The 12,614-nt window shown below is 29.5% G+C and overlaps 2 protein-coding genes across 2 annotated transcripts; both read right to left on the bottom strand.

Annotated features, from left to right (window-relative positions):
- Positions 1-1,699: 1,699 nt before the first annotated feature.
- On the bottom strand, positions 1,700-2,707 carry LOC145828450 (calpain-2 catalytic subunit-like). Its single transcript, XM_082936209.1, has one exon. It carries the CDS (start codon positions 2,705-2,707, stop codon positions 1,700-1,702), a length of 1,008 nt encoding a protein of 335 aa, XP_082792335.1.
- A 2,383-nt stretch (positions 2,708-5,090) lies between these two features.
- LOC145849677 (uncharacterized) lies at positions 5,091-12,343 on the bottom strand. The gene is made up of 8 exons (XM_082954685.1): positions 12,211-12,343; positions 11,852-12,047; positions 11,242-11,419; positions 10,195-10,589; positions 9,351-9,974; positions 7,306-8,853; positions 6,357-6,539; positions 5,091-5,359 (listed from the first exon to the last, which is right to left on the bottom strand). Exons 1-8 carry the CDS (start codon positions 12,332-12,334, stop codon positions 5,200-5,202), a joined length of 3,408 nt encoding a protein of 1,135 aa, XP_082810811.1. The 5' UTR covers positions 12,335-12,343; the 3' UTR covers positions 5,091-5,199.
- Positions 12,344-12,614: the final 271 nt, after the last annotated feature.

The following is a 12,614-nucleotide window of genomic DNA, read 5'->3' as shown; positions in this document are numbered from 1 at the left end:
AAGAGCATTTCTTCTATTAATAGAGTTTACAAAATTATATCTTAATATTTACTAGAAAATATTTATGACCTTTAAGTTTTTCTTTGTAAAACAAGTGTCGTAAAAATACAATCAAAGGAATACAATACGGAAAAAGTATGTTAAGATAAAACTAATTAAACTACTACTTCATAAACTGCTCAATAATCATATTTTATTTCTATAACAACTTATGTTCTAAATTCGGGTAGAGAAGCAAATATACTTTTGTTTCAATGTTCGGATTAGTGTAACTAAAAAATTGTAGTGAAAGCTATTGTTAGTTTAGTTTAGTGTAAGCTAGACAAGCTATTTGTATGATGTCTTTTTCATTTTAGTATTATCTAAATAACTAAATGTATAAATGATTTGGGTATGTTTCAAACTTAGTTTGGTAAGACAAGTTGTCGAAATGTTGTTTTTTTAAATTTTATTTTAAGCTGTTTTGTGCGCATAAATTTTAAACTAACAATTATTTAAACTTGCTGCACTGGCATATAATTTATAAATAATTGTTCAGTTTAAACTACAGTTTACGGCTATTGCAACAAAAAAGTTAGTGCTCATGATTATTATGTTAACGCAATAAACACTTTAAAGTTCGAAACTGCTAATAAGTTAGAAAACAAAAGCACATATTTATTAAAAACTATTAAGTTTTAAAAAAATTGGCAGTTTAAGCTGTGATTTTTAAAAGAAAAGGTTTTGAGTGATTATCAACTTAGAATTTTATATGAAACTTGAAAAAACTAGTTGTTGTAGCATAAGTTGTTTGAAAATGATATAAAAAAAGAAAATCTGAACTTAAAAATCTATAAAAAAAAATTTTAAGTATAAGTTCAAGTGCTCTTTAATCAAGACAATCTAGCATAAATGTTTAAGTTATTTTTATAAAGGTTAAAACTACAAAAAAATGTATAAATGAGTGCGCAAAAAATACAAGTTTGTATGTAAACAATATTGTAATGTAAACATATGAAATATAAAATTTTTTAAAGCTCTTAGTATTAAACTTACACAAATTGATCTAACCTAAAACTAGTTTAAAACAACGAAAATACTATAATACAAAATAACTTAAATATATGTTTTAATAAAGCGCATTGAAAACGATAATCACATTATGATTATCTTGCATAGATAAGACACTAAATATTTCAATTCATAAAATTTAAAAACTTAATTAGTAAATACTATTTTAAACTTTGCTGATTATAAAAAACCTAAGCTGTTTTTTGCCTTACTTATGTTAAATAATTGATATTAAGTTGTCTCATTAAAAAGTTCTCTAAATAAGTTACAGTAGTTTAAATAAAATAAAGCAAGTAATTTTATTTTTCGTAGATAAATAGTTTTGTTTTTTAAGGTAAATTTTCTTTCAAAGTTTTACTGTATACATTTATGTTTTAAAGGTTAATTAAACTGATATTTTATGTTTGACATCACAAGTTTAATGCATATAAATTTAGTATATTAGTTGGTATATCATAAGTACATTTTAAATACTAGAATTGACTAAAAAAAATTACTAATACTCTAACTTTACTTTGTAAATTTTGTGATAGCAAGCCACTAAAAAATACTTATCAAACTTTGAAATTACAAGTTGTAAAATATTAAAAAACGAAGCAAGTTCTTTAATCGTTTTAATGGAAACAAATCAAAATTGAGAGGTAGTGTATCAAAGGTAAGTTCTGATGAAAATGTTTTGAATGGCGATCAGGCCATAGTTCAGGTACTTGTCGCAGAACGACACTCCCTTGCCCTCATTTCCGCATATCTTCACCGAGTCCATCAGATCCACGAAACACTTGAAAGAAATGTAAAACTCATCGCCTTTTTGGCAGTCCAAGTACGTCGCTCTGTTGCCACGTTTCACTTTACACACCCCTTTGCTGTTGCTTTTCACGACCGGCTGCTTCTCGAGCCGGGTGATGTTCCCCTGCAGGGACTTGACCCTCACTTTGGATTTGAGCGGGTCGCTCCTGCGCAACTTCAGCCCCGTCACGTTGTACACGTGGTCGTGCTGGAACAAAACGTTCCCCACGGCTCTGTGCTTGCGCTTGGGGGAGCACGACAGCAACGACTTGGACTCGAAGCTCAGCTCGAGGACTTGCAGCACTCTGAACGGGTCGGGCTTCAGCCACAAAGTTTTTCTCAGGCTCAAGCTCCGAGAGTGCAGGCCGGTGAAGTGGTAGTTGGTCACCGACGACACGCCGCCCCTGTTAACGTTCTCGTAGCAGCCGACGAACTTGACGTAGGCCTTCTCGAGCAGCGGCGCCCAGAAGACGTCGTGCCGCTTCGAGTGGGCGAACATCAGTTTCCTGTTGATTGTGGGCAGGATGTCGTCTATGTAGACGTCCTTCCAACCGGTCAAGGAGTGGAACCTGAAGTGAAAGGTTCCGTCGTACTTGCCCCTTTCGAAGCCCTGCCCGCAAGGTACGACCTTGTTCAGCATTTCGTGATTGGACGCCAGGTTCGAGATGGGCCCGACGACCCAGCAGTCGCCGATGAAGCCCTGTATGACGTCGTTGCGGCTCGGGCCGTGTTTTGAGTAGAACAGGGGATTTTTGCATATTTGGTACGGCCGCAGCCACTCGACCGTGAAAGCGGTGTTTTTGGAGCTTTTGTCTTTCCACTTGCTGAAGTAGGGAAATGGTAAGGTTTTCAGCTCTTTTGGGTTGTTCATTGTTTATTTAAAATCTAAACATATAGGTGTTTTAAGCAAAATTTTAATATTTAAAGATACGTATAGTATAGCTTGTTTAAGATTATTATCTTACAATTTGCACAATTTATTTGCAAAAAATAGTGGAAAGTTTTTGCATTTGCTTGCCTTAAACTATAACTTCGTTTGTTACTAAACTTTTATTCAAATATAACAAATCTAATAACCTTATTTTTGCATAATGACTTTAAAAATTTTGTCTTAAAGCCTTTAAAATCTTTAAAATTTTGTAGTTGTTAGTTTTAAAGTAAATTTATTGACATTTTCGCGTTTCTTTGTAATTATCGCATAGTTTTGAATTATTACCGAGTAACCTATTAATTTATGTTTTGTACAAATTTGACCGACAAGTCTTGATAAACCTCTCGGAAAGTGACTACTAAGTCTAGGCATTAGATTGGAGGAAAAATAGGACATCTAATTTAAATGTTAACTAAAAACTAAAATTAAAACAATAGGCATTAGATCTTAAATTAAAAAACAAAAAACTAAATAAAGAACTATTTTTATACACGTTTGAAAACTGTGAAAGTGTCGATAATAAATTTTAGATATAAACTTTTATTTCAATAATTTTAAACTTGTTTTAAAACTATAGGATGATTAAATTTTTGTATTAAAAACTTTTATATTTAAACGTATGCATAAAAGTAAGCTAGTAGAGTTTATTTATTTTTTTAGGTTGGTAAGTTTACAAATAGATCTAGTTTATCATTTGCACCTTAGCTTAATAAAGTATCCGCATTAAAAAATCCTATAGTTAAAACTTTATAGTTAAAAACTCCAAAATAATAATCGGATTCTTAACGTCTTTAAGGAACTCAGCTTTAACAAAACGCTTTCTAAACAATAAAAATTTAATTAACAACCTTTGACAAAACAGTAGCATTATAAAAAAAAATTAGTGAAGATTAAAGTAAAGTTTTAATAACTGACCCAATACTAAAAATAAAGATAAAAGTTAAATTTGTTGGATACACTGCCTAAAAAATCAAAACTTAAACAAAAACAATGTCATGAGGCTAATTGTTTAAAGTGAAAAGTTACTTTTAACTTGATATTTTAAATATAATTAATATTTTTATTCATAATTAAAATAATTAATGTATATTAAATTTTAGTACAAAACAATAATGCGTGACTGTAAGTTTGAATATGAAATAAAAATCGCTGCGTTTGAGTATTTGTATATAAAAAAACATAAATAAGCAGTTTTTAAGTCAAGGTATCTTGTTTTCATCAAATCTCAAAAAATAAAATACATTTACTATATAATCACGTTATAAAAGTTGCTTTAAGTTATCTTAGAAAATAACCAATAGCGCTATGCTTGAAGTGTAATCTAAAAGTAGATTATTTGTTACTAAAACTTAAACTTTACAGTTATGGAAAGTAGTTATCTTTTTTTTAAAGTAAAGAAGATAAAACTGCATAACAATTTCACTACTTTTATACATAAACAATAAATATAAATTTTACCTCAAGGCTTTTTTATTTTTTTCCTAAATTTCTTGAAAAACATTATTTTAAAATAATTTAACAATTTCATAATCTAAAATCAAAAAACTTGTTTTAAATTTAATTTTAAGTTAGTTTTACTTAACTACGGTTTGTTTATGTGGTGTGTAAGTTACAAATATTTTGCAAAATAACTTTAATACATAATTAAGCGTTCCAATTAAAAAGGAACACTTCATTTAGTTAGTTGTTATGTACAAACATAGTAGAAAGAAAAACACAAAGGAACTTTTTTAACAACTCAATTAATTGTTTTTTGTAGTCTATTTATTAAAATTTATTACTAAATTTCTTCATTACGTAACAGTTTAGCCGTGTTCAACTAGAATTTACTGTAAAATACTTTCAAAGTATTAGTATGTTTTGAATTTCAAAATAAACAAAAATGTATTAAAAACTTAAAATATATATTAAAAAGGATTATTTGCATAACAAGCAGTAAAACGATTAGTTTTAATCATGTGTATTTTTTTAAATTGATAAGCTAAAAGTTTTTATGAACTTTGTGGAAAAACGTTTTATACAAAACAGATTTAATATATAAAAGTTTAAGGTAAACGACTTTAATAATTAGCATAATTTAAAACTTTAGTTATATATGTATTCAATAATGAAGTTTTAATTAGAATTTACTCATTAAAGTTTTATGTGAAAAACATTTTTTTATTTTAACACAAGAAGACAAGTAATTACGAGAAAAAACTTTAAAATAAAGTCTAAAAACAATAGCATTAAATCATAGTCGGCTTAACAAAAAATTATATAAACTTATACATTTGTGTAAAAGTATGATTGTTTTCAAAAAAGACAAACAAAGTTGCACAGTTTAAAAATAAGCTGGAGTAAAACTAAAGTTTTAATATCTTTTACAGTTAACAACGTTCAAAGTTTTAAGAAGTTATCAGACTTTCGCGAGGAGGTAAACATTTTAAAAACTACAGGCCGCTTTCGCTGATTTCTGTTTGCGATATAATGTTGGCTTTATACTGAGTTTTTTCATCTATGCGACGCTTCTCAACATTCAATTTCTCTCTACGTTTCAGCGACAAATTTCGGGCTTGCTGTTTGGCGCACGTCATCCATTCTATCAAAAACCTGCGAATTTGTTTAAATGTCTAACAATTTTGTTTTTGTCGAAAAATTTCAAGTCTAAGTGCTTTTTAGATATAAAATGGTACGACACTTAATTTTTTTTTATCTAAAAGCTTTTAAGATTTTAATTATAGTTATTAAGTGATTATATTAATGTTTTTTTTTTTGGTAAATAAAAAAGAAAATAGAACAAATGTAAGTAATGCAAAAATATGTATTAAGGTCTAAAAAAATTCCAAAAAGTATAATAATTTAAATTTAGCTTAATAAACCACGTTTTAGCAATAATCATGCTTTTTTGTTACATGATTTTGGGTTTTTTAATTTTACAACAATTGCTGCTGTACTTTATTTAAAAATAACTTATATATTTTAACTGCAGTTTTTATGCTTATATGTTTAATGATAAACAATCATTTTTAAATTTCTAAAGATAAATACACTAAACACCATTACTTATCATAGTTTTACATCTAAACTACTTTTATGTAGCTTGACAAAAACATTTTAAGAAAAATAAGTTTATGCTAAATATTAAAAAAATACAGATTATAATAATACATTTCGAATTAAAGATAAGAGCAATTAAGTTTAGTCTAATACCTTTATGTATGGAAAAATAGTTTAAATATCTTAATAGTTTATTTATCTGTAGGTTTTATACTAAACATAAATACAATAACAAATCTGTTTACTTATGTTGTAATTAAAAAAACAATTATTAACTTTTGAATAAAGTACAATCATAATAAAATAAAATTTCAAGTCTTGAAAAATACATTTTTTGAGCATGTATAAATCGTTTAGAAATATTTTACACTGAAAATAGATACAGTTTACTATCATAAACGATATTTGTTAATGTAAAACACAGTCATTGTAAGAATTGCAGCAATGTTTAAAACTGTTTTCAAAAGTTAAAAGTTTTTTTTTTCAAATAGTTTCAATTAAACTAGTACCCTTTACTTAAGTTATATTCTGTATGCATGTAAATTTTTACCTATCGAATCTTGAATAAACAATGGGATTGATAGCACTTTGTATTGGTATGAGTACAATTAGTGTGAGGTTGTGAGCAAAGTCGTGCAATGCTTCGCTGGAATTTGTTCTTACAAGGAAAAACAATATAAAAACAGGAATCCAACACAACTTGTCTACTAATGTTATTATAAAAATTCGCAATCTGAAAAGAATAAGTTTTTTTAAACTTACAAGTAAGACTGTTGCTAAAAAAATTGGTTAGATTTTTCTTTTGAACACTAAGTCTTATTTTTGGTCGTAGAATATAAATGTAAAAAAAACCTTGTATAAAGTTTTAATTAGTTCATAATATAAGGCAAAAACAAATAGTTAATAAATTTTATGCGATAGTACAAATTTGAACAGACTAGTAGTTTAAAAAGTTTTAAAAAATATTTTATTAAAAAAAAAAAAAAACAATCCCAAGTATAAATAGTCATAAAACACTGTAAAAAGCTTAACTACTTACTATTTTACAAAAACGTGCTAAACCTTGTAGTAACCAGTATTAAACTTTTGTGCAAAAAACTGCAATGCATAAATCAGTTAGTAAATTAGAAATCAAATGTTATATAATATTGATTACTATAAAACATATTAGTAGAAAAATATTAGTATAATATTTTACGATGATTGCTTAAATATGCTTAAAGCCGACTGAAAACAGGTTATAAGCTTATATTTGACTTTCACAGTAAAAAAATTAGAAATTTAAAATATTATTAACATTATAATACAATTTAGACGTATTTGACTTTATGACAAGTTGTTTAAAAAACAATATCCCTATGTTTTAAGTAAAAAGGTTGATGTCACGACCTATTTGAATCATTGCCTTATTGATAAAAGCGGTGAAGACTTATAAAACTTATCTTCAATAAAAAGAATGCTGCTAAGTAAAAATTAAATATTAAAAACATCAAACCCACCTCAAAGCCTTTTCTTCTTTTTCCTGAAACTCCGTCGGTTTTTCGCTTTTAGACCTTCGGTAAATTACAAAGTAGCAAAAGATGATGACAGTCATTACAATGAGATTGTAGGTCAACGTGATTGTAGAAAAATACATGTTGGGTGCCTCTTGAGCGTACAAATCAGGAAAACAAACGCTTGTTGCTCCATAGTAGCCTAAAATGTTCTTTATTTCCAACTGCCTTTGAGGAAAACGGTTTGAAGATTGGTTCGTTTCAAAAAAGAAGTCATTAATATCTGCTCTAGACATATTGCCATAGTTTTTGATTGAGTTTAAAGCAAACTCAATTGTCTTTGATTTGTAGTCTTCAATAACACTTTTGTTGACCATTCTGTTTGAAAAGAATCTTGTTTTTATTATAACATAATCTTCTGCAAAAACGTCTTTAAAAGCTATGGGCACAATGGCAAAACAAATGGACAAGAACCACATGAAAAATATGAAAGCGTAACACATTGGCAAGCTCAACTTGTTAACGTTGAAAGGATTTAGCGAAGTGTAAGTCCTGTACAAGGTCAGCAGCAGAATAAAGTTTAAAGAGGCCTGTGACGAAACAGTCACCAGAATTCCGACCCAAGTACAACCGTAACTCGCCCGCCATTCGGGATTTTTCTCGCAAAAAATTCTAGAGTACTCTGTTGACTTGAAGGCGACTATCATGAGGGCGATTCCCATCGCAAAATCGGCAACAGCCAAGTTTGTCACCAGCAGTCTATTGAAGTAGGTGACAGTGTGTTTGTGACTCGCACTGCTTTTCGAAGATTTACGCAGGTAGTTTGATATTACGCAAAAGTTGCAGAAAATTGTTAAAAAACCGTTAATGTAAATGAGAACTTTCAGAAACGTGTACTTTATCAGTTCTCTAGAGTCTGAAAAGGCAGTAATTTCGCACTCATCCTTTCCGTTATCGCATTCTCTAGTTCCGTCGAATTTCGATAAGTTTTCCAATGTTTTATTTTTGCTGCAAACTACTATATCTTCATCGTTCTCGCAATTAAGCTCATCTTTGTTATTGAAGCAATCTTGTGAGCCATCGCACCTTTTCCCAGCACTCAAGCTAATTTTATCTGAACTAATAATTGGTGTTTTAGCCTGCGGATTTATAATATATTTAAGAAAGTTTTGTTTTTGTGATCTTGAATTAATCTTTTCCGTGTCTTCACAGTAAAATCTCCACGGGCAGTGCTCTTCTAGTTCATCCAATTTTCCTTTGCACAATAGTGACCCGTCGCACATAAAATCTTCTTTAAAGTCCGTTATATTTGACCCGTTCGGTAAATCTCTCGTATATTCCCTGTCAACTTCGCACGTGTAGTTGAAACTTTTTCCATAGCACATTGAAAACTGGTTTTGATAAATCGATGAGTTTCTCAGCCGCAATTCGTGCAAACAGTCGTAGTAGCATTCGTCGTCTTTGTAGAAGCAGTCGATAACACCGTCGCAAAGCTGCTCTTTTTTAATTTTTACAAGGGTATTGTACTCATTATTGTCCGGTTTGGTCAAACAACTGTTAATTGTTTTGGTTTTGAAATGTGTTATAGAAACTTATACGTGAAAAAATTAGTAACTTTATTTTGTTTAGAATGTTTGGTGTTTATAAATTTGTTCTAAAACAAATTAACTATTCAAAGCTTTAAATTTATTTGTTTGCTAATAGAGATGCTAGCGAAACAAGTTCAGTGGGTTAAGTTAGCAAAATTAAACAGTACTCTTTTTTTATTAAGCTAACTCATGTTTCGTGAGTTAACAAGTTTACACACAGAAACATGTGTTAGCTTAATAAAGAAATAGTACTGTTTAAATCTATTATTAAAGTTAAATTATATTGTTGTGTTATTTATATAAACAATTCTGATTATTCTGGGGAAGCCTTAGGGCTTAGACAAACAGCATCAAGCCAAAAACACGTGTATGTGTTGAAAAATGTATACAAATAATTTGTATAAACTTAGTTAATTTTGATATTGTTAAACATCTTTAGTAGATAGTTACATTGAAACTCACGTATAATGCTGATTTATTCTACAGAATTTCTCATCAAACTCCGAATCTACAACCTGGTTGCAGAACGTTGAAAGATCCAATTTATCTCTCATCTTACAAACTTTGCTCATTTCAGCCGTTTTACTGTCACACAAACACTCGTCTGAAAGATCCGGGCAGTCAAACAACCCGTCGCAATTAAACTTGGGGTTTATAATCGTTTTGTTGTCAAGGCAACGCGAACACACGAAGTTACCATGGGAATCGTAACATACATCGGAGTTGTCAGCACAAACAGATATGTTGTTAAGCAAGTAGAACATCGGTACAAAGACTTGGACGTTGGTACTAAGATGATACTTTTTTCTGACCGCGCATCTAAAACCAAACATCTGGATTGTGTTAATGTCAGAATAATCGTCGCAGTAATTAAGGAAATGGTTCCAAAAGGTAAATGCCCACGGAATATAGAGTGGAGGTTCGTCAATCAGGCACTTGTACAAAGTTGGCGTCTTGCACACATTTAATCCTATTTCGTCGCTTGCATCCAAGCAATGCTGGATTCCGTCACATAAGTAGCTCGATGGTAAACACCTCGACCCATTGTCACAAGAAAATTCTTTACATTTGGTGATAACTATCGACCTAATTAGATATTACTATAGTACGAACTTAAAATGGTACTTATTTTTGTTTGGTAGTTAAAGTACTTAACTAAGTTTACTAAATTTATAGAAATTTAGTATTAATTTTTGTAAAAAAAAACTTAAAATGCGGCAGAGTGTTTATTTCTTTTTATATAGGTATAATAAGATATACAAGTTTCTATGTTGAACTACAAGTAAAAACAATTAAAATTTCTTACCTGTTTTCATCTTTACCTGAGGAGCAATCTTGCAAGTTATTATTGACCCACGAAATGGGGATGCACCTTTCAAATACGTCATTTTTACAGCTGAACTCTCCTGCGTCACACTCGAAACCCATCCTACTTTCATCTTCTCCTGAGGAACAGTCAGGAAACCCATCATTAACTCGATATCTGTGCAAGCACCTACCTGAAGGACAAGCGAACTCAGAAGAAAGACAAAAGGGCAAAGGAAATTTCTCATCACTGAAATCTGAGCAATCTATTTGGTTGTCAAGAACCCATTCTCTTGGAATGCATCTTTTGGTGTCGTTTTTGCACTCAAACTCTGTTGTTACATTGCAGGTTATTTTTGGTATTAAAATCTTCTCCGTTTCATTTTCATGTTTACACTGAAAAGTTTGTAGTAAATACAAGCTTAAACGTTTTCTAAAAAGCTTACAGGTTTGAAAACACTAAGGTTTTAAAGCAAGTTTAATTAGTAATCCTACGTTTTTTATAATTTTTTTATAAACTTATCAAATCATAAAAACTTATAGGTACATACTTAAATATGTTTACTTTACATGGATTTTAAAATATATCTTTATCAAATTTTAGTTTACAGTTAGAAGCAGTTCTCCTTTTTCACTGCTTTTTTGAATAATTTTGTTTTTGCAATGGTTTTCAGCCTTTTGGTTATACTTTTAATAATTATAATGCTTCGTTAAACATTAAAAATGAGCTTTCGTAATATTAAGCTACAAACTTTAACCAAATTTAACGAGAAAAAAGGTTTAAATTCTTTCTAAAGAAAAGCACAACAAGTTTAAAAAGACTTTCACTTAAACTTTAGCCTTAAGATTAAAGTTGTTTTTAATGTTGTATGATAGTTTTATGTAATTAACAATATTATTTTAGCAATTGAGCATTTAAAACTATAGTTACATTTTTGATGATAATATATACAGCTTATTGTTAGAATTAAATTATCAAAAAGTAACAAATCATTCTAGGTAGTTTAAAAATATTTATCAAAAACTTATAATCATCAATTTAGCTAACCCCATTGAGTCCACATTTAATAATGTCATCAAATTTACCAATATAGTTTCTAGGATAACAATGATTTATTCCTTCCTGTAAAATAGAAACTTCTTTACTTTCGTCGCATTTCAAGTATCTTTCGTGTACACAGTTCTTTGTCATGTTATACTTTGACGAAAAATACCCAGTTCCGTCTCTAATAAATAAATCAAGTTCTTTAATATGTTGCTTCTAAATCTGCTAAGTCTTAATATATCAAGGAATTATTGAATAAAAAAAAAAACAAGCATTCTATTATATAAAAAAAAACCGCCGTGTTAACAGATTTTGAAGGATTAATACAGAAAGCCCATAAAACTTATAATAACTTTCAGCTACTTAAAATGAAGAAGGTTATTAAACTTTTGAATAAAATACTTTCAACAAATATTTTGTGGCGGTAAACTTTGAGAGCATCTCGATTGTAACATGACTTTGCTAAACGTTTATGGTAACTTAATACTGCTAGCTTAACTTACTCATTTTAAACGTTCATCAAGTTTTATTTAGAAACAAGTTACATAAATTTCATTTCTTTTTGAAATAAGTAGAAACACAATTTAAGTTTAGTACATAAAAGTATTCTTACACTAAACACGGAAGATCAAAGTCACTCGGTTTCAAACCAGAAATTCCACATCTTTTAGCGTTTGCTGAGGCAAATGACCTCGTAACACAAAATTCTACAGTGATATTTTCAATTTTTGTTCTACAAACCTGAAGTCCATCTTCTGCTCTGCATGGCAAGTCTCTGGTGTGTCTTCGAACTTCGATTAGTATGTTCACTGTACAAATATAATATAAACTAATCTATTTCATTTATTTACCCAGCTTAAGCTTAAAACAATAGTTGCTACAAAGACAAAAAAGCTTTAGTTAATTCTGCATAACTTTACTAAAAGTTAATATACATAATCACAATGTTTTATTTTGATATTGCGAGCTAACCTTTGTTTAACTGGCAATAAGATAAAGCCAACAAATGGAATAATCCGAACAACAAATGAGCATTTATTGACTTGCAATAATGACGTTTGTTACTAAGACCATGTACTGTGTTCCATTTGCACATTATAAAAGAACTTTCTGTAATGAAAACAAAACACACTTTACATTTTTCTGCTTAAAACTTAAAAATGTTAATGTAAAACAACTATGTAAAAAAACTAGAATATCAACAAAATAGCTGTCTATCAAACAATTTCATCGTGCATTTAAGTAACGTATATCACAAAAAAGCTACTTGTACTTCGCACACGTTGAATCATCAAATATTCTACTTATAGAAAACTTCAGGAAATGCTGTATGGTGACGTTGTCACACCGTTCACGTTATTCAAAACACGAAAGCT

Source organism: Thalia democratica, chromosome 2 (assembly GCF_965202585.1).
Source record: "Thalia democratica chromosome 2, ktThaDemo2.hap1.1, whole genome shotgun sequence".
NCBI lineage: Eukaryota > Metazoa > Chordata > Thaliacea > Salpida > Salpidae > Thalia > Thalia democratica.
This window is presented reverse-complemented; position numbering and strand designations above follow the sequence as displayed.